We start from the raw sequence: 21,587 nt of genomic DNA, 5'->3' as shown, positions 1-21,587 counted from the left end.
GTCCTAATCTGAAAAATGAGAAAAATTATATTAGATGATCCCTACCCATACTTCAACCTCTCTACTCTGAGAAAGTTTAAACCTGATTCTTACTCAAAGATTAAAAACACTGAATAAAAAAAAAGAAAGTATAAAATAGCTGCATTACAAAAAAGAATAGCTTTATTTAAGGATCCCAAGACACACTTAAAATTCCATTCAAATAGTAACTGTCCTATGCAAGTTTAAAGTTCAATTTAAGCAATATGTGGAACTATCATTGAAAGTCATCAGTCTAAATGCTAGGTACTTAATACTTGCCTTTGCTATCAAAATAATGAAAAGGAAGCCATTTATTTTTTGAAATTGTATTTCAAATGAGGCACTCACTTTCTCCTCTCATAGTTTCTTACAAACTCAGTTCTACATCAGTAACCCATCAGATATAATTTAATATACAGCAATTTGGCATAGTTTCTGCTTTGGGGATTTCTTTTGATTAAACAAACATGAAGGATGAACAATCACTGATCTTAAGATAGGAATAGCTCTACCATGTCAGTAAAAAGAGAAAAAGGTCTGGAATACTAAAATAAAATTCACAGGATGCCTGTTGAGCTTCATTTTTAGGCAACAATCCAATTTAGTTACAAATCTTCAAAATGCAGCTCGGAAACCTTCTTCAGTGTAGAGAAAAAGAAGGGGAAAGTGGGGGGAGGGGAAAAGGAAATATTATATCACAATTAAATTCCTTCTTTGGAATTAACTTCATTTGTCTATAACTGTCCTTAATCAGTAATTCTAGTTAGTGATAAGCAATCTTTAATGTATAATTTTTGTTTTCCCAAGAGAAGAAAAATAAATATCATTGATTGCTTGAAAATCCAGGGCACCAACCTAAAACTTGAATGAGATAATTCAATTAGAAAAGATCTATATTTGAAAGTACAGCTCATTGGAAACCTCCAGGGTAAAACTTGTCTCTTTCTTCAAAAGGAACACTTAATGATCATCGTATATTTAGGAATAATCCAATTGGGGTCATATAGAATTTGCTCATCTCTATATTCCCAAAGCATAAATCTCCTGATTTCTGGATAAGAATCAGCATACAATCCCCAGATAGCATAGCATATCAAATCTGTGATTAATCAATTAAAAAAAAAAAGTTTATTTATAACCAATCACCTACTATGAGTTCAGAGTTTGGTAGATACAAATGATACATAGACACAAAATCCCTACCTTTAAGGAGTTGACATTGTATAGAGAGAATATTCATCAAGGTATGTGATAATTCAGAGTTGCATTTTCTTCCCAGTATGGCACAAAGGAACATTGTTTACAATGTGACATGTTTTTCTTCATTTAAATTTTCCTTAGATATTTAATTTAACAAATATTTATTAAATTCCATTCATGAATTTAATTCTATGAATATTTATTAATTTAAATGGTATTCAGTAATTTTATTCAGCAAATATTTATTAAGCATTATATATACTGTTTGGCACTGGTAAGACAAAGGAATAAGCAAAAACAATTCCTGCACTCAAGCTTGTATTCTACTGGGGGAAATAGTACATTTATACAGATATGTCAGTTCAAGATAATTTAAGTGGAGAAAAGAGCACTAAAAAGTAGTTTTTTTTTTCCTTTGTTTTTAATAAAAGGAATTAATTCAGTTAAGCCTTAAGGGAGACTAAAGAAGATGGATTACATTACAGTTATTGGGATAGACAGCCTATATTAAGTATAAGTTAAAAGGAATAACAGGTCAGTTTGGAAGTAAAGTGAAATAATTCTAAAAAAAATTAGTGTGGAGTTAGATTATGGAGGATTTTACATACAAAGCTTATGGATTTATATGGAGAAAATAAGTATCCATGGAAGCTTTTTAAGTAAAGGAGTGAAATGAACAGACTTGAGACAGAGGAAGATGATTTTGTCAGCTCTTTGGAAAATGGAGTAGAGAAGGGAGAAATTAAAAGCAAGGAGTACAAATAGAATGTCATGGAAATACACAAGGTACCATGTAAAATGGACTGTGGCTGAATGAAGAAAAGATGAAAATGAAAGATATGTTGTAAAGATAGAACTGAGAAGGCTTCAAAATTAATTGGTTATGAGAAATGAAGATAATAAAAATTATAACACCAAGGTTGTGAATCTGAGAGAGTTAACTTTAAATAGAGCCTCCCAAATATAGCTATACTTCCTTTATTATTAAGTTAGTACCTAAAATTTATGAATGTTTATATACTTATTTGGATATGTAATATTGATTCTCATCCAAATTTTTCACTACCATTATTTGTATTATCCCAGGCAAGACCCTTCACTAATTTGGTTTTATTTATCTATCAAAAGAGCACTTTATTCACCTTACCTTCTTTATTGGGTTGCTGTGATAATGAAATGAGAAAATGATGTGAAACTGCTTTAAACCCATACTTATATAAAGTGTAAAATTTAATTATGTATTTCTAAATATATTATGAATATTTATCCTACATATAATTACAATTATATATAATTATTTTATGTTATATGACATTTATTATGTCTAATATATATATAATTACTACAACTATAGATTTACAAGTTATAAAATGAAGTTTTATGAGGGTAAGCACTAAATAAAAAACAAAAACATTAAACAAATTTATAACTCATCAATGTTATTTTGTATTCTCCTATCTCTTCTTTAAGGCATCCTTTTTTATATATACTGACTCTCTCGTCTCCTCATTCACTTTGTGAATATCTTCCCTATATTATAGGATTCTGTAAGCATCTTTTTTATGAAGTATATGACACATTTCAGGGCAGCTAGCTGGTGAAGTAGACAGAATGCTGAACCTGCAATCAAAAAGACTCATCTACCTGATTTCAAATCTGGCCTCAAACACTTAAGAAAATTTGTAATCTGGGCAACTTGTTTAGTTTAGTTGCTCATCTGTAAAATGAGCTGGAGAAGGAAATGGCAGTATGTTCATCAAGAAAACCCCAAATATAGTCACAATGAATTGAACACAAAATGAAATGACTGAAGAACAATGACTCATTCCTATTAATATCCCACTGGAATGAAGTTTCGTAATTTTACACTAAGGAGAAAACAACTTATAATACATATGAACAGTTATCATGATAATGTTATAGGTACAGCATGAGGAATAACACTTTAATAGTGTAATTACCATGCTACATTGGCATAAACTTATTTAAGGTACTTTCCCAGGGGTCCTTTAATATGGTGACTCAATATTATCAGTATATGAGATCATGTAAAATAATGGTGATTCTAAGGGAAATTGAAGGGATGTCCATCAATTAAGGAATGATTGAAGAATTTGAAGTTTATTATTGTAATGATATATTCTTATAATGAAATAAAGATGGGGATGATTTCAGAAAAATTTGGGAACTTATGCAAAATGAAGTGAACAGAACCAAGAAAACTGAATGTATAAAGAAAAAATGCTATCTATCCTCAGACAAAAAGTTGATGAACATGATGCAAATTGCAATATAGTTAGATTTTATTTTGTTTCGTTTTTTATTTATTTATTTTCCTATCTTTTTTGCAGCATGGATATTATGAAAAAAGGTTTCATATGACTTCACATGTAAAATGTATATTTTATTGTTTGCTTTCTCAATGGATGAGGGAAGGAGGGAAGGAAAGAATTAGGAGCTGAAAAAATAAATGAATAGTAAAATTAAAAGTAAAAAAAAAAAAGTAAAATAAACTTCATAATTCTGAGAAGACCATTATATCTCCAGCCCAGATAACTAAATACGTTATTTAGATTTATTATTCTCTAAGAAGCTTTTCTAAATGTCTAAAAACAAAAATTTAAAAATAAATTTCTAAGTGTTACCTCCTAATATTTATCTCCTGAATTAGAAGAATAAATCATCTCTACCAGAATTTTAATACTGTGTGTCTCACTATGGCATGAAAGTGATCAATGGGGTTAAGTGTGTTTCTAAGACTGTATTAGCAGAGCACAAGTCTTGCAAACAATATGGTATGATTTAAATATGAACTTGGTAGTAGCATGTAACCCTCCTCTAAGCATCATGGATTATATATGAAGAATTATTTTTATCTTTTGGCATTTTTGGAAGTACATTGTAACTTGATAGCTTACAAAAGAAAATAACCAAGATAATGAAAAACTTTCAAATTATATCATATATGGATCATTCATTAGTCAATCAGTGAGCATTATATTTTAGGCATTGGGGATAAAAACCTAAAGAATATTGGAGTCATCAAAAACTTACTACAGCTTGCTTAGAGTGAAGATGTGTTGTTTGTTTTTTGGGTGGGGGGAATTTAATAACTTTTTTTCAAGCATTTTGGAGACTATGTCTTGTATATATTTTTTTGGTCCCCAAAGTCAAAATTAGATATAACTAATTAAAATCATAATGAAGAAAGTTTAGACATGTTGTAAAGAAAGCTTTCCTAATAATTAGAGCAATCCAAAGTGTAGTAAGTGTAACCCCAGGAGATAGTGAAGTTCATTTTACAAATATTTTCTAGGAAAGGCTAGATAGGTCTTGTCCATGATATTGTAAGACAGGTCCTTTTCTAGAGTTGTGAGCAGGACTATATGTCCTCTGAAGTTCCTTACAATCCTGAAATTCAGTGATTCTCTTATTAGGCTCAGATATTCAGTATCAAAAGTTTGGCCAACAGGTGACTAATCTGTGTAACAACAATAACTCTTGAAGACCAAGGATGTTAATCTGAGTTAACAACTGTATCCAGATACCACACAATTACATATCTTGTGAAATATTGAAACTGAATAACTACATTTATATCCAATGCCTCCTTTCCCTTGTTGATCAGTTTACTATTTATTGATTTAAAAAAAAAACAAAATTTTATTTTATAATGACTTATGATGTTCTCCTTTGGGCATAAATTCTTACTAAATTAGATTTAATTGAACAAAACTTCAAGCATCTACAATATATGATTCCATTGGAAATGATGCAGTAATGATAACTAGTATTATTAACAACTCCTATTTCTATAGATCTTGTGTTTGCAAAACATTTTGCTCCCAATGACATGTGAGATGTGATTCTTTTTCATTGAATGAGTACATTGTCCATTGATTCCTCTGTCTCATGGCTATTACAATCTAATGTGGGAGGAGTATAACATACACATTATTGAAATACAAAATAATATATAATAAGTATGTAAGAAATAGACTGTGTGGGGTCTGGGTTGGGGGAAAATCATTATCAACTCGAGGATAAAGAATTAATAATGGTTCAAATTTACTCAAAATTTTTTAAAAAGAAAAATTGCTATTTTTATAAAATTACTCAACACATTGAAAAAAATGATATAATATGCGATGTTCCATATTCATAGACACCCTATTTCTTGAAAGAAAGGTTTCAGGTGAGAAAAGGGTATAAATATTACCTAACATCATATTCTTCCAGCTCCAACTCCTTAGCTCCTGTCTTCCAATGCTTCTCTATTTCTACAACCTGCTGAGGTGGTTATTCCTTAGAAATTTTCATTACTTGAAATGGTTCATATTCCAAAAATCCCAAAAGTTCTTTAAGGCCACACAATTATGATCCTCTTAATTTTTATTTTTAATAATACTATATATTTTGAAAATAAAAAGCTAAGATAGTTTTCAGCCTTCACCTTTGCAAAACTTTCTGTTCCAAATTCTTCTTTCTCTTTTCCCCCCACTCCCTAACCTCTATAACAAGTAATCCAATATGTGTTAAACATGTGCAATTCTTCTATACATATTTTTACAATTATCATGCTGCCCAGGAAAAATCAGGTCAAAAAGGAAAACAAATGAGAAAGATAAAAAAGCAAGTAAACAACAAAAAAGGTGAAAATGCTGTCTTGTAACCCACAATCAGTCACTATAGTCCTCTTTCTGGAAGCAGATGACTCTCTCTATCAAAAATCTTTTGGAATTGGCCTGAATAACCTCACTGTTGAAAAGAATCACATTCATCAGAATTGATCATCATATAATCTTGTTGTTGCTGTGCACAATGTTCTCTTGATTTTATTCACTTCACTTACCTTCAGTTCATCTAAGTCTCTCCAGCTCTCTGAAATCATCCTGCTTATTCTTCTTATAGAAGATTATTCTTATTCTTATTCTTATAATATTCTGTAACATTCATATACCATAAGTTTTTCTCCAACTGTTTCTTTATAGATTCTTAATTGTTTTTCTTTATAGTCTCCAAATGTTTGTTATAGAACACTGACATTCCATAGCATTCACATACTATAACTTATTCAACCATTCTCCAACTCATGGGCAACCACTCAGTCTCCACTACAAAAAGAGCTGCTACAAATATTTTTGCGTAGGTGAGGCAATTGGGGTTAAATTACTTGCCTCAGGTAAACACAGTTAAGATCTGAGGCCAAATTTGAACTCAGGTCCTCCTGACTTCAGGGCTAGTGCTCAGGTAAGTTCTTTTCCTTTTTATAATCTCTTTGAGATACAGGCCCAGTAGAGACATTGCTAAATCATTGTACAGTTTGATAGCCCTTTGGGCATAGTTTCAAATTGCTCTCCAGAATGGCTGAATTAGTCCACAGCTCCACAAGCATTGGCTTTAATGTCCCAATTTTCCCATATCCCTTCCAACATTTATTCTTAGCTTTTCCTATCAACTTAGCCAATCTCAGAGATATGAAGTGATATCTCAGAGTTGTCTTAATTTTCTTTCCTCTGTTCAAAAGTGATATAAAGCAATTTTTCATATGATTAGAAATGGTTTTAATTTCTTTATCTGAAAATTGTCTTTTCATGTCCTTTGATCATTTGTCAATTGGAGAATGGCTTGTATTCTTAAAAATGTGAGTCAATTATCTATTTACATATATATATGCATATGTATATATATAAGAAATAATACATATTGCCTTTTCAAATTTGTATCCAAGCTCAACATTTTTATCTAAATGTTTCTTTTCCTCATTCTTTACTTTCTGCCATTATGTCTCTCTTTAAATATTCTTTCTTTTCATTTTTCCCTTAATTCTTTGAGGAAGAAGTACTGCTTCCTCATGGCCACCTGCCTCAAAGCTGTGATTCCATCCATATACTTAATTTCATTGCTCCTTTAATCACTTTTGCACCTATCTTCTACCTCACCCCCACTATCAGCTCCTGGTGCTAAGGTTTCCCTATCCCTAACCATAACAAAGTAAATTCTTCACTTGCCTTGTTAACTCTTTAAGATTTTCATTCTATTTCCTTCTCTTTTTTACTGCTTTGTTCCCAAATTTATTGATATGATAGAAAATACTAATCTGTGATCATCTTCTTTTCAAGATTTTTACTGAATATAGGAGCATAGTATCTTTTTCCTTATCTGTCTATTGAATTATAAGTCCAATATTCTTTAATAGATATAGAATACCCTTGTACATCTGCCCTGGAATCTCATGGCTTTAGAAAAAACAAAAGTCCCTTCCTCGTGTTAAAGGATTGTGGTCCCTTATCCTGATACCCTTATCCTAATACTCACTTTATTCAGCAATAGGTTATATTAACAAAGAAAAACATTCCACTTTCCTTATAATTTTATTTATATTGATTTGTCTATTTGCCTTTGTGCACCTACAGAGGCAAAAGCAAACATCATGGCCACAATGACCATAGTGACCAGTTAGTTTTTGGATCAACTCCAGACCTATGCTCAGAGAACCCTTAGAGAGTGATTGATTGCCATGTCTGAGATCAATGCACCTAAGAGGCCACTACACAGTTTGGTTTATAACAACAAAGCCTTTTGGCGGGTGAATTTTAACCGTTTGAAATATATTTCTTTTGTTTTATTTTCATTTTTCACAGAATCATATGCCTTTTCTTCCTTTACTATGTACCAGAGGCAAAAGGAAAACAAGTTTGAATTTAAACCCAGGAGGGTAGATGACATGTGGCCCTAACAAGAGAGTTCCTGAATGAACAACGTGGTAAACTGATCATTTTTGTCTCAAGGCACAAGGTAACATTTTGCAGCTTTATTAGTGACTTTACCTTTTCCAATTTGAAATGACTAGGGGAAATTTGCAAAAAAAAATAAAAATAAAATAAAATAAATAAAATAATGTGATAATATAAGCTGTAAGACCATGTTTAAATGTTTTTTCATTTTAATTATGGAGAAAATGCAGATTTGAATTTATTTCCCTCCCATTTGTTTGGTCTTCTAATTAAATGATTGCCAGCAAGTGGGCTAGAAGTAGCAAATATATGCATAAAACACTTTGGCAGTGCATAGTAGATAAGAGACAACCCACAGCAACCAGCAAAAACTGTGGGTAGACACTTTGAAGCACAACAGGCTACATATAGACAAGCTAGTTAATTATATCCCTCAGGAGTGGGGTTGCCAAGCCATACATAAGTCACCCTTCATTAGGAAAATAAAATAAAATGCCCCCCCCCAAAAAAAAGCCAAGTCATTTAAGGGGACCTTTGCATATTAATACTGAACTTTTATTTCCCCCAGTTCAATAAAATAAGCATAAAAGATGGTAGGAGATAATTGAAATTACTTCATTTTTTAAAGTTCATTGATTATGTCAAGAAATTTATGAGGTTCTTAAAGAATGATTTTGAGCAAATAATCATCACTTTCTCCAATGAATACACTCATGTTCTTTTTCTCTCTCCTCTTACCTTCCCTCTGTCTCTTTTTTCTGTCTCCGAATCTCTGTCTGTCTGTCTCTTTCTCCCCATTCTCTCTTACTGAAATTCCTTTTCCTAATAAATATTGCCTTTTCAAATTTGTAACCAAGCTCAAAATTTTTATCTATATATGCATTTTTCCTCATTCTTTACTTTATATCCTCTAAAAGGGTATATATAGAAATAAAGAGAATATAGAGAAATGTGAAACTGTGTTCATAGAAAAAAAATCAGCAAATTTAAAAGTGAATAATGAATGATGGAATGAATGACTTTCAAAAAAAAAAAAAAAAAAAAGGGAAAATCACATTTTCCCATTCCTCATTTGAAATAGCAATTGTTGACTTTTTTTGTTTATCCAAATCCAAAAAGGATATAAAATGCAGACTAATTTATTTTTCAAAGAATCAACATTTGTAAAAATATAAATATGTTGAGATATTAAATTAACTTGCCATGAAAAGTTCTTGCATCAGAGAAAGTTAAAGAAAAATGAATGATATTTGCCAAAATTATAACTGAACTTGATATAAGATTTTAATCACAAAAGATTATTTTCATGAATTTCAAACATACTATCCTTTTGGTGAAAAATGGAAAGTATAAAAAGAAAAAAAAAACTGGAAAATTACCTTAGCTTTAGAGCAGAATAACCAACCATATCAGTTAATTTTATTAATAAATAAATATAAGAAATCTCTGATAAAAGGACTATTCGTCTAGAGCAAAAGATGGGAGGGGGGAGGAAAAACTCCTACTTATTTATTTAGGAGAGAAATATAATGATATTTTGTAGCGAGCTGTCGTCTCCAGAAGCTGCCGGATCGCTCTCTGGGAAGAGATCTGCTGTGTCTACTCAAATCTCTCCGACAGATTCTTCTTCCTGTAAATGAACCGTTGTCCCCAGGCAGTTGCTGTTAACTCTTGTCCTTAGAAGTGACTTCCCTTCCTGCAGAGAGCCCCGTCAGGCTTGATGTAATGCAGAGAGTCTTCTTCTTTCTCTGAGAGTCCTCTCTTTTATTCTCCCAGAGAATGGGCGTGGCATAATGCAAGGGCTTCTGGGAAGAACCACCCCAGCCAATGAGCTTGCCCCCTCTATCAAGTCAACCTGAGTTCTCACCTTGTAATTGTCCAGAAAACCTGAATTCTCACCTTGTCACTGTCCAGACAACCTCAGTTCTCACTTAGTAATCCTAACAATATTTTTTTTCAGAACACTGAGATATTTAACAGTGAAGCATTGATTTTGTTGTGAAAATAAATGGGCCAGGGAAGTAATAATAAATTATAACTCATCATTGAATCTAGGAAATAATATATACATACACTAAAAAAAAAAATTTCATAGGTTTACATTAGGTACACTGACAAAACCTTGGATGGTATTAATACAGTATAGAAAGGAAAGAAATTTATTAAATACCTTCTACTTTCTAGGCACTTTGCTAAGCACTTCACAAATTCTATTTTATTTGATCCTCACAAAAACCCTGAGAAGTAAGTGCTACTATTATCCATTTTACAGCTGAGGAAACTGAAGCAGACAGTGTTCAAGGTCACCAGTTAGTAAGTTTCTGGGGCCAATTTTTAGTAACTCAGACCTTCAGAAGGCCTAGCTAAGAAAAGTAAGAAAGGAAAGAGTTCTGGAGTTGGGATAAATTGACCAATCTGGTTTTTGAATATCTTTATATTTTGAGGAGATAAATACATTCCAAATTTGTATTGCTTTAGTTTTCCCCATATCATCCCCTGGAAAGCAGTCTTATAAAAATTTAAAATTATTTCAGAGTTCTACATCTTGCTAATCCAGACAATTATATAATTTTTTCCCACCTTGTGACCACTGAACAATAGATTTGGAGCTATAATGAATTATAAAAGTCCAATTTAGGCCAACCTCCTTATTTTATATATGAAGATCTGAGGTCTGGAGCAATTGGCAATTAAATGACTTAAGATCAAACAGAAGAGTGAACATTTTTGCCATTTCTTTTGATGTCAAATCTAGAAACTTTGTTAAAAACAAAATGGGCATGATGCTAAGTAATTAGGATAGGAAAATTAAAAAGTCAAGCTATAATCCCTGTCAAAGATCATGACTAAGTACATAAAAATATACTGTATATAGTGTAGAAAAAAGGTATTCTGAAAGGGGAAGGCATTAGCAACTGGAAGGGAATGGAAAAAAAAAAAGGCCTCTTCAATAGGTAGGATTTTATCTAAGTCTTTAAGGAATCCAGGAAAACTGTGTTAAATAAAAGTAGACAGTATTTCAGGGATTGAAGAGCTAGCTCAAAGGCAGAGAAAATGAAAATGGAGGATCTTATTTGAAGAACTACAAGGAGGCCAGGGTCATTGGAACATAAAGAAAATGTAGGGCACTAAGACAGAATAAACTGGAAAAGGTAGGAAGGGTCAGATAATGAAGAACTTTTAATGCAAAAAAAAAAAAAAAAAAAAAAAAAAAAGGTGATCATCAAGGTAACAGGGAGCCACTGGGGATCATTGAACTGGGAGGAGAGACAAAGAAAATACCTACCATTTAAAAGTCAACTTGGTCAACTTTTCCATTGCATGGAGGATGAATTACATCAAGGAAAGACTTGAAACAAGGATAACAGTTAGAAGATGACCTAAGTAGGATAAGAGATAAGTAATGAAATCTTGAAAGGAACATATATGAAATATGTTAGCAAGATAGAAATGACAAGATTTTGCAATGGATTAGATATATGCGATGCATGTAAGTGAGGATTACCAATTAATAATCAGCTTGCTCAAGGGAGTATTGTGATGTGGTTGTGATGTCTTTTACAGTAATAAGAAAATACTGTACTTCACTGGAGCTAATTATTTTTTTCTGTCTCTCCCTATTTTCTGACTCATAAGTCTAACTTTTAATTTTGTAATTTCATTTATTCCTTTTTTAAACAACTTCTTATTTGATTATGCTATGATTCTGTCAGGAATACCTATGTTTAATACTTAAGCAAAAATCTCCAGACTTACAAAGATTATAAACTTCTTCCTCACCTACTTTTATTTTTATCTAACTTGATTTACTTTTGAATTCAATACTAAAGAACCTTGATAATAGTAAGTCATTTTATAAGAGACATTGAGATTATTTTCCTAGGCTTTTCAAAACTTCTCAAATTATACTGTATTGGTGACTGCCTATCTAACCTGAATGGAGTTTCCAATCAGGAGAACAGGCAGGTAGAAGAAATGATTTAGCAAATTCATATTCAGTTAGCATTCATTTATATCTAGTCATTAACTGTGGTATATTAAAAATATTAAACTATACTTAGGTTATGATTGATAATAGGTCTCGGAGGAGAAAATAGGTAGGCAGTGGATAGAGCACCAGCTCTGAAATCAGGAGGACCTGAGTTCAAATCTTGCCTCAGACACTTAATACTTCCTAGCTGTGTGATGCTGGGCAAGTCACTAATCCCAGTTGCCTCAGCAAATAATAATAATAATGTCTGGAAGGTCACTTTATATTAACAAGTATAATCATGGCTAAAAAGCACATAGATTATAAACTCCTTAAGAAATCTTTTGCTACTTATATTATCAAGGTTTGGCACAGTGTTTGGGACAAAGTAGGTACTTGAGAAATGCTTAACTGACAATGCAAATCTGTTTATCACAGAATTTTATACACTTATAGATATTGTCTTTATAATGATGCTTTCAGTGTGTTTCAATAGTAATATGTCCTTTTCAGCAATTTATAAACAGATATTAGCAAGGTGTAAGATGTCTACAACCTCAATCTCAAATTACCAGATTTTTCAAAAGACTCATGTAAATAACAGACTAACCATATAAGCCATTGAGGAAGAAGGGACAAACTGTCACAGTACAAAATCAATTGGTTCCTTTTTAATTCTGTGATTGATAGAGATATACAAATAGTATCTTATTATAATTATCAACATGTTAGTCAACAATGCAGATATTGATGGGAAGAAATATAAATATAAAACAGGTACTGTGATGTCATGACATTTTAAATTTATTATGATAAACAATTCTATTTAGAATTTACTTTGATACTCTATTATTTCCTTGGTGTCCTCACATTTCAATTAATCCATGTTTTCTCATTCTGTGACTATCCTTTCACGGTAGTTTTAAATTTTCCCTGCATGTTTTTCCTAATGTAGTGGTTCTTTTGGTGTTTTTTGAATACTCAAGCAGTTCCAGGGTTGTTTTCTATTAATCTTGTTACATGATCTCCTTTTTCAGTCATAGGTGATGATATATTATTCCTACTTTCTTATATACATAATCTTTGGTCATATACTATACGCTATTAATATTCCCATCCCTGTTTCAATTAGCCACTGGGTCATGTGCAATTTTCTTATTATTATTCTTAAGGTCTTAAACAATTCACAATATCAATAGGAGAATACTCTTGTGTTAGAAAGATAGATCTTTTTTGCAGTAGAAAACAACTTGGGATCATTGAAAAAAAATTTGCAATTGTAATGTAACCTGATTTTCTTCCATTCAATTCCTGATCTAACTCCTCTATTTAATGAATTTTTCCAATACATATGTATTTTAAAATTGATCTTTTTCATAGTATGTAGCAGATCTTTCAGCAATGAAAGTGAAACTATAGACCTAGTAGGTTTTGGGGTTTATTTCCAATCAAAATCCCATTCCAGTTGCCCTTTTAAGCCCATGTTATCACTCACAAATATAAATTAAAGAGAAAAAGATGGGCTCAGATGAAATTTAGAAGTAATGCAAAATATGAAAATAAATGTCCCCTAACTTTCCTCCAAATCTGTGAAATGAGAGAGAACATTATGGGTGGACTTGGAATTTATAGCCCCTGGAGCACCCTGTGTTCCTTTTAACTTTCAGGGGAAACCCTGATTCATTTATGAGCTGATAATTACTCCATTATCTAAGCAAACTGTCATAACAAACCATCATTTCATGTGATGTCAGAAAAGGAGATTGTATAGCATTTGCAGCATATTGGTCACAGTTGCCAGTCTGTGAATACTGCAGTGCTCAACCTAAGTAGTTAGAAATCACCAGAGACTTCTTATATTAATATATGCAAAATCTCACCAGCCATAAAAGTCAAGGTGTTTGAATACAAGCTCCAGGCATAACTGCTACGAATATAAACAATGTAATATGTGACAACGATTTGACATGTGCTTGTCGCTGGAAATCTCAAGTTTAGATTGAAATATTTTTTCCTTCCTATTTATAGTTTAGGCTTAAAGATAGTGCAGACTTTCTGCCTAAACTCTGATAATCATCAAACAATTTGGATACTGCTTCAAGAGGAGCAATGTCCCCTAAATACCAGAAAAGTGAAAAGTTTCAATTCCATTCTATATTCTGATTACCTAAGTGGAATCTGAAATAAAGACAATGTACTTCCAAACATAAAAGTGTAACTAAATGCTGTTTTTTTTTTCTTTCTATTTTAGGCACTGAATGACATTAAATTTTGTAATTTAATGTAGAAGTTGTGTTGGAAATTATGTTTTATTTAATTCAGAGGTCTTATGACATAAAATATGATGATCCCTGTTTATAACATTCAAAAAGGATTGACCAGAAATTTTTAAAGAAAATTAAAGTTACCAAACATACCTCAGTAAACATTCTCCAATTTAAGATTGGGTTGAATATTTTAAAATAACAATTTTCTTTCATAAGGTCATTCCTCCACATTATAATTAGTAAAACCCGGAGAGATTGTTAGTACATATAATAGTCTTTCTAGATTATAAGTTTTAATATCAAAAATAAGATTATGAAGGAGAAAATATATTTCTCCATTATGTGGGAAGTCTCCCTAGATACAATAATATGGTTATTAGCTTGTTGCCTACCACCATCACAGACAAGATATTCAAATTTTGTATTCGGACATGGAACTCTGACTAACCTATGGCATGTCAACTGAGAAACCAGTAACAATTAGTTTCTGGAAGCTACCTGAAGTAAAAGTGAAGAAGACTGATATTTTTTCCTGTTTTAGTGAAGTCAGAAGTCTGTATTTGGCATAATTTTTGAAGAGCTGGAATTATTTTTTTTTAAAAAAAAAGAGTATGTGGCAGGAGCAAAAAAAGAAGTCAAATTTGAGTCTATTTAGTTCAACTTTGTTATACATAGTGTCCAAGAAAGCTGACTTGCAGTCACTTGGAAAAAATAACTTGACTGCTGAGTGCAAAGGTGCTATTGAAAATCACATGAGTTTTCAGATTTTATATTCATGTTATGCTATGATCTACTCTCAGAAACCTTCCTTGCTAACCAGTTTGACTTCAGTGGAGACATCTGCCTGATGAAATCCAGATAGGTCCTTGGATCATTTCTTCCTTTTCTCTCCTTTTAAGTGAAGTGGCAAGAATAACATTCTCTAGAGGAATGCTATAGTTCAAACCTTTCAAGCTATCATATAATTAATTTTCCTTTTATTACCAAACTTCTGGAACAAATGGTCAACACCTGCTACCCCTGCTTCCTTTACCACCAACTTAGCCTCCTGTGAGCTGTATTAGCTTCCCCAAACTTCCTTCCTCCCTGCCAATTTTATGGAAACACCCTCTTATAGTTCACTTATAACTAACATAGACAAGGTAAAAAATTCCCCTCCCCCTCACTTTATTTCTGTTTTTTTTTTTTTTTCTTTTTCTTTCTTTTTGGAACTTGTGGCATTTGAGACTATTGACTATCTTCCCCTTTTTGAAGTTCTCCTCTCTTAGTGCTATTGATACTTTATTAATCTGATTCTGCATTTACATCTCCAATTCTCTATATTCTTTGCTGACTCATTTTCTTTTTGTATTTCTTAAATGTAGATATGTACTAAACCACAGTTACAACACTGCACCTTTCTCTAAATACTGCATCTAGTTACCTTTTAAAAATAAAAATGTCAGCTATTATAAGAACTAGATTAAGAGCTAAAATGTTCTTTATATAAGATAAATAGATGGATAGATATATATGAGATATAAAGAACTTTTAGTTTTAATTTAGAATCTTACCATCTTGTGATAGGTATTTTTTAAAGGATACTGGAAAAAGGTTTGGCAATTAACAATGTTGTAAAATTACCCATGCATATATCTTGTAAATAAAAACTATTAAAATATATTAAAAAAGGAAACTGGACACAGTATTTAGAGAAATGAATATGCAGCTCTTTTTGTGGTAGAAAAGAACTGGAAACTGTGGAGATGCCTACAAGTTGTGAAAAGGCTGAACAAGTTGTGAGATTTGATAATGATAGAATACTATTATGCTATAAGAAGTGATGAAGTCAATAATCTTAAAAAAAATTGAAAGAGTTACACAAAATAATGAAGAGTGATATGAGCAGAATCAAGAAAAAGCTGTATATAGTAAGCACAATATTGTTTAAAGAACAATTTTGAGCAAATAAGTAGTTTTGATGATTATAAATATCCAAATTAACCACAAAGAAATATAAATTAAAACACTATCAGCATCTAGAAAAAGAATATATGTATATGTATAGAATGATTTTTACATATATATCTATATCTGGATCTAATCTAACCATTTGTAGGGCTGGGGGTAGAAGGAAAAAAAGGAAAATATATTTATATGATAATTTTATTACATATTTAAAAGGAATAGCAAGCTGTACCCAATAGATTTTGCAGTTTCATGTGCACTCACCTTTTTTGCTAAATGATTATTTTATTCCATAAATTAAAAAATAAACTAAATATTAAAAAAGAAAATATAGTTAAATGGATATTAGATTCCATCTACATCAGCCTCCTACTTTAACTGCTGAAGAATTAAAGCATGAAGCAATTGCCAACCCAAAGTCACAAACTTAACTCCAAATACTATCCTCTGTATAATTTCATGGTGGTGAATTCTTTTCTGAATTTTGATGCCTCATTTCCAATAGTTTAAATGACCTTAATGTATTTTGCTATTATAACCCTCCAAATCAATAAAACCAAAATCAAAGTAATTCATTTTGAAAATAAATGCATTTTAAATTCGGAAACATTCATACCCATTAGGAAAAATGCCAAATGATGGAGAGCTTGAGGGAAAATAGGCACATTAAATCATAATTTCTTCTACCAAGCTATCTAACCTTCCCAATTTCATCAATGTTGTAATTTCATCAATGTTGTAATTTCCAATATTATTTTTGCCATATTTTAGACTACACATTTTTAAATTATTTCCTTAATAATCTTACAAACTTTAAGGATTCCTGGAGTAAGTTGATGATTGCTGTAATAAAATGATATAATTATTTCTTCTGATGTTTTAATTAGGAAAACTTCATTCAGATCTAAATGCCTCATATCTATGCTCCTAAAATACATTTTAAGTAACTTACAAGTCCCTCTTCCTTTAATCTATATGTGACACAGTTAGGTTAATCTCTCTCCCCCCAAATTACTCCTATTGTATTATCCCTTCATTTAGTATTTTGGGAAGGACTTTGATAAAATGGACTACATTTAGAGGATGTTCATTAGGATAGTGAAGACACTAAAGATTTTGGTAAAAGGAAAGGAATTAGGAATGTTTAATTCATAGAGAAAAAGACTTATCTAAAATTTCATAGCTGTCTTCAAATATTTTAAAGGAAATTCTGGACAAGGTAACTCAAAGACTTACTTGGTCCAGATGCAAGATTTTGTTAATATGGAGGAATAACAACTTGAATTTTTCTTCCCAGAGTAACTCATTAAAATATTGATGCTGAAATGTACATCAGAGAGGAAGTATTCATATCAATGAAATCACAGATTTTATCTTTTTAATAGCAATTAAAGATTTGTTTTAGCATTGGGAAATAAGAATGAATGAATGAAATCAGGGAGAAGGTTGTTAGATTTTTAAAATAATAATTATTATTTATGACAAAAGACAAGGAGAAAAGAAGATTTGAAATTCTATCCTTTCACGCCTATTTTAATGAAAATTTCTTCACAAAATTTTTCAAGATTCAACCACCAGAAATATTGTCCCACTCCTTGCAAAACATATAGAAATTATTTTTACATTTCCTATTCAATTCAATTCAATAATTCTTTACTAAATGCCTACTGTATACAAAGGATTGTATGAGGAATTGTTGGGGCAAAGATAGGTATGGCACAGATTTTGTTCTCCTAAGTTTTAATGATAAAATAGATAGAATACTGGAATTGGAGACAAAAAGATATTGGTACAAATCCGAGAATGGATACTGATCATGTGGGTACTGATATGTAAATCATATAACCTCTGAGCATCAATGACTTTTTTATCCATCAAATGCAGAGAATAATTTCTTTAGTAATCAACTCACAAATTTGCTGTGAGACTCAAAAGGGACCATGGATATAAAAGAGTTTGTAAATTCCAATGCATTATATAAATGTCAGCAATTATCCTTACATCACCATCATTATTATCATTATCACCTATGCATTTATGCTATGTTTTGCATTATAGTTACGTATTTATTTATGAGTATATACATATATATATATACATTCATGAATGTATATATAGATAGATAAAATTTATATGCTTTAGATGGATACATATATATATATATAATATATATATAAATATATAATGGGCAGTAATATATTTATATAAACATTATATATATATATATATATATATATATATATAAAATGCTGTCTCATTATATTACAAGTTCTTTAAGCTTTGGATTATACCATATTTGTGCTTCTATCCCTGCCAGAGGACATAGCATAGTGTCATTCACACAACAGGTCCTAAATGAATGTTAATTTAATTTAGTTGAATTGAGGAATGAAAAAAAGAAGTACAAGATATCCAAAGAACAATAGAGATTCCCAGCTAAAAGATTGAACAAGTCATTACTATTGGTCGATGTATTCAACAGAAGATTCTCTCTCTCTAAGTCAATTGAAGAAATGTCTATCACATAAGTAGTCCATTTTGAAATCTAAAAAAAAAAATACACAATAGTGTTCTTTTACTCCAAATTTACTACCAGTTCAAAAAATAATAAACACTTGAGGTTAAACGTCAAATACACAGATATAGAAGTTTGTTGCTATACAACAGTCCTTCATCGTTTTGGTAGACTACAAGTTGAATATGGGTTGATAGCATGAAATGATAGGCAAAATGATAGAATTTGTTAAACTCTAATATCATCATAGATTATTCAACAAACAATGGAATAATACTATTGACTTTTGCTCCAGTAAGATTACTTTTGGAATATTATGTTCAGTATTCTTTGTCATATTTTAAGAAGAAGATTGCTAACCTTAAAAATATGCAGACAAAGATAGCTAGAATGTTGAGGAGCTTAGAGAATGTCAAGTAAAGATTGGATGAAATAATTGGGGAAGATTAGCCCAAAGAATCAAAGGTTAAGGGGAGCAATAGTTGGAAGTTGTAGAAAAACAGATTTTAACTCAATGGAAGGAAAATATTTCTGAACAATTAGAATAATCCAAAAGTAGGGTGTGCTATTGCATGAGACAGTGATAAAAAAGAGAATGCATGAATGGTTTTATTACTTCATTTTTGAAAATAAAATATTTTATATTATGTTACATGTGTCCTAAATATTGGAATGTTTAAAAATCTAGTTATTTAAAATATTTTACATATGAGTATGTATGTATATATATATACATACACACAAATATATATATATATACATATATATATATATATATATATACACACACACACACATATATATATATATATACACTTGTGTTTAATGGTGGGCATCTCTGGGAAGGTAGGGGAAGGGAAGATAAAAGAAAAAATAAATTTACATGATATACTTTTCTATATTTAAAAGCAATAGAGCATAGTGGATTTGGAGTTCCAAGTGCAATCAGGTTTTTTTTGAATTATGCTATGTAATGGAAATGCTTATTTTATTCCATAAATTGAAGATAAAATACATTTTTGAAAAACCTAGTTGCCAGTAGTATTTTAGGCAAACCTGACATAATCAGATGTACTGTGTCACACTTTTAATCCAGGAGCAAATGAGATACTTTGAGAAGGTATACTAACTCTTTGACTTTGCAGTTACACTTTCATAAATTACTTTTTTTAATGTACTGTCCTGAGAAAATATGGTAGGAAAATATGGCTCATAAGTATTCCCAAGGGGCTGACTATTTACTTTTGATATTACAGTTATCTAAATAAAATAATCCATTTAGTTAAAAGCCTCATTGGCTGGCTGCCATTTCTCTTCTTGTTTACAGAACTATTTGTTTCTATTCTCCTTCCAGTGATCTGCAGGAACTGGAGTATTTCAGACAACACTGGACACCAAAGCCTTTCATTTTCTTGTTTTCCAATTTCCAGAAACTCTTTATTATGTCTGAATAATATTCTAGCTCAGCACCCATTTACAGCATCTTGCATTAGCCATGTCTGTGAATGTTTTAAACATAGGACAAAAAGAGGGAGCTAACATTACTAATTTGATTGGTCATCAGTTTTGGCTTTGGCTTAATATTATGAATTCTATCACTTTTGTAAAAAAATTGCATATTTGGACAAAACAAATGAGCTAATTTCCTACACCTATTTTGACTATTGTTACTTTTTGTGTTTGCTAGGTTGGATTAACAAGGGACAATGGAGTAGTAGCACAGCATGTGAATATAAACCTTATCTGGTAAGCTTTATATATAAAACAATTACATATATTTGTTTAGAATAAGTAGGATATTGTAATCTATTACTGAAGCTTAAATAGTACCAGCAGAGTTCTCCAAGTTATTAATGGCAAGGAAGCAAGACCAGTCAATTAACCATTTTAAATGCTACCCATATAGTCATTTTTTTTCTTTTTCCTTGTGTGTGTGTGTGTGCGTGTGTGTGTGAGTGTGTATGACAATTTGAATCAACTTGCCCAGAGTCACACAGCTAGTAATTATTGAGTATTTCAGGTAAAATTTGAACTCAGGTCTCCTTCAATCCAGAGCCAGTGTATACCCACTGTGCCATCTAGCTTCCCCCAGTCATTCATTTTGTGAGTGTGTGTATGTGTGTGTGTGTGTGTGTGTGTGAATATTTTTGGATGCTATATATTTTTGATTTGCACAAAACACTACAGAACACTTTAACCAAAATATTTGATTCAAAAATTCAGCAAAATATATCAGTATAAATTGTGAAAGGAGACCCATAAAGATCAGTATTTCATGAATTTTTAAAACCTGTGAAAAGAGGATGATAAGACCATGCAACAATTCCACATAGGCAACAAACTGAAAACTAAGTATTTTTTGTTCAATTGTTTCAGTTATATCCACCTTTTTACACACCCATTTAGAATTTTCTTAGCAAAGATACTGGAGTGGTTTGGCATTTCCTTCCCTAGCTTATTTTCCAGTTGTAAAAATGAGGCAAACAATATTAAATGGCTTTCCCAGGCTCACACACCTAATAAATGTTTGTGGCCAGATTTGAACTCAGAAAGATAATTCTTCTTGACTTCAGGCCTAGTGCTTTATTCATTGTACCATCTAGCTGCCCCATGACTGAGCATATAGGAACACAATTTAGTTATCAACAGTCAACTTCATTATTGTCTATAGCCAGGTACTGTAGATCCTACCCTATCTTACAAGAAACAACAGCTATGCTTGCATAGGGGTCTCTTAAATTAGTGGAGACAGTTTGTAGACAATGGGGAAATAGATGTTAGATAAGAAGAGAAGGAAAATATAAGATAGAGGAGGCAGAATGAACAATGGGGCAATTTTCCTAAGAATAATGGAAGATATCATTGGTACCAATAGGTAGATTAGCCTTGACGAAAAAAAGCCACAACTTCCTCAGAGTCTGAAACAAAAT

At 31.3% G+C, this 21,587-nt stretch overlaps 1 protein-coding gene across 3 annotated transcripts in view; it reads right to left on the bottom strand.

Annotated features, from left to right (window-relative positions):
- Positions 1–21,587, bottom strand: part of GPC5 (glypican 5) — a 1,091,572-nt gene that overhangs the window by 151,774 nt on the left and 918,211 nt on the right. The window contains exon 7 of one of the 3 annotated variants that reach the window (XM_074299351.1): positions 18,397–18,687. The exons of the other annotated variants lie outside the window; for them this stretch is intronic. Within the exon in view, the coding sequence (XP_074155452.1) occupies positions 18,505–18,687 (183 nt within the window). The 3' untranslated portion in view covers positions 18,397–18,504. Of the gene's footprint in view, positions 1–18,396; positions 18,688–21,587 lie in introns of those variants that run through there. 3 annotated transcript variants of the gene reach the window in all.

Source organism: Sminthopsis crassicaudata, chromosome 3 (genome assembly GCF_048593235.1).
Source record: "Sminthopsis crassicaudata isolate SCR6 chromosome 3, ASM4859323v1, whole genome shotgun sequence".
Lineage (NCBI taxonomy): Eukaryota > Metazoa > Chordata > Mammalia > Dasyuromorphia > Dasyuridae > Sminthopsis > Sminthopsis crassicaudata.
Note: the sequence above shows the minus strand (reverse complement) of the source record. Positions and strands in the feature narration are given on the sequence as shown.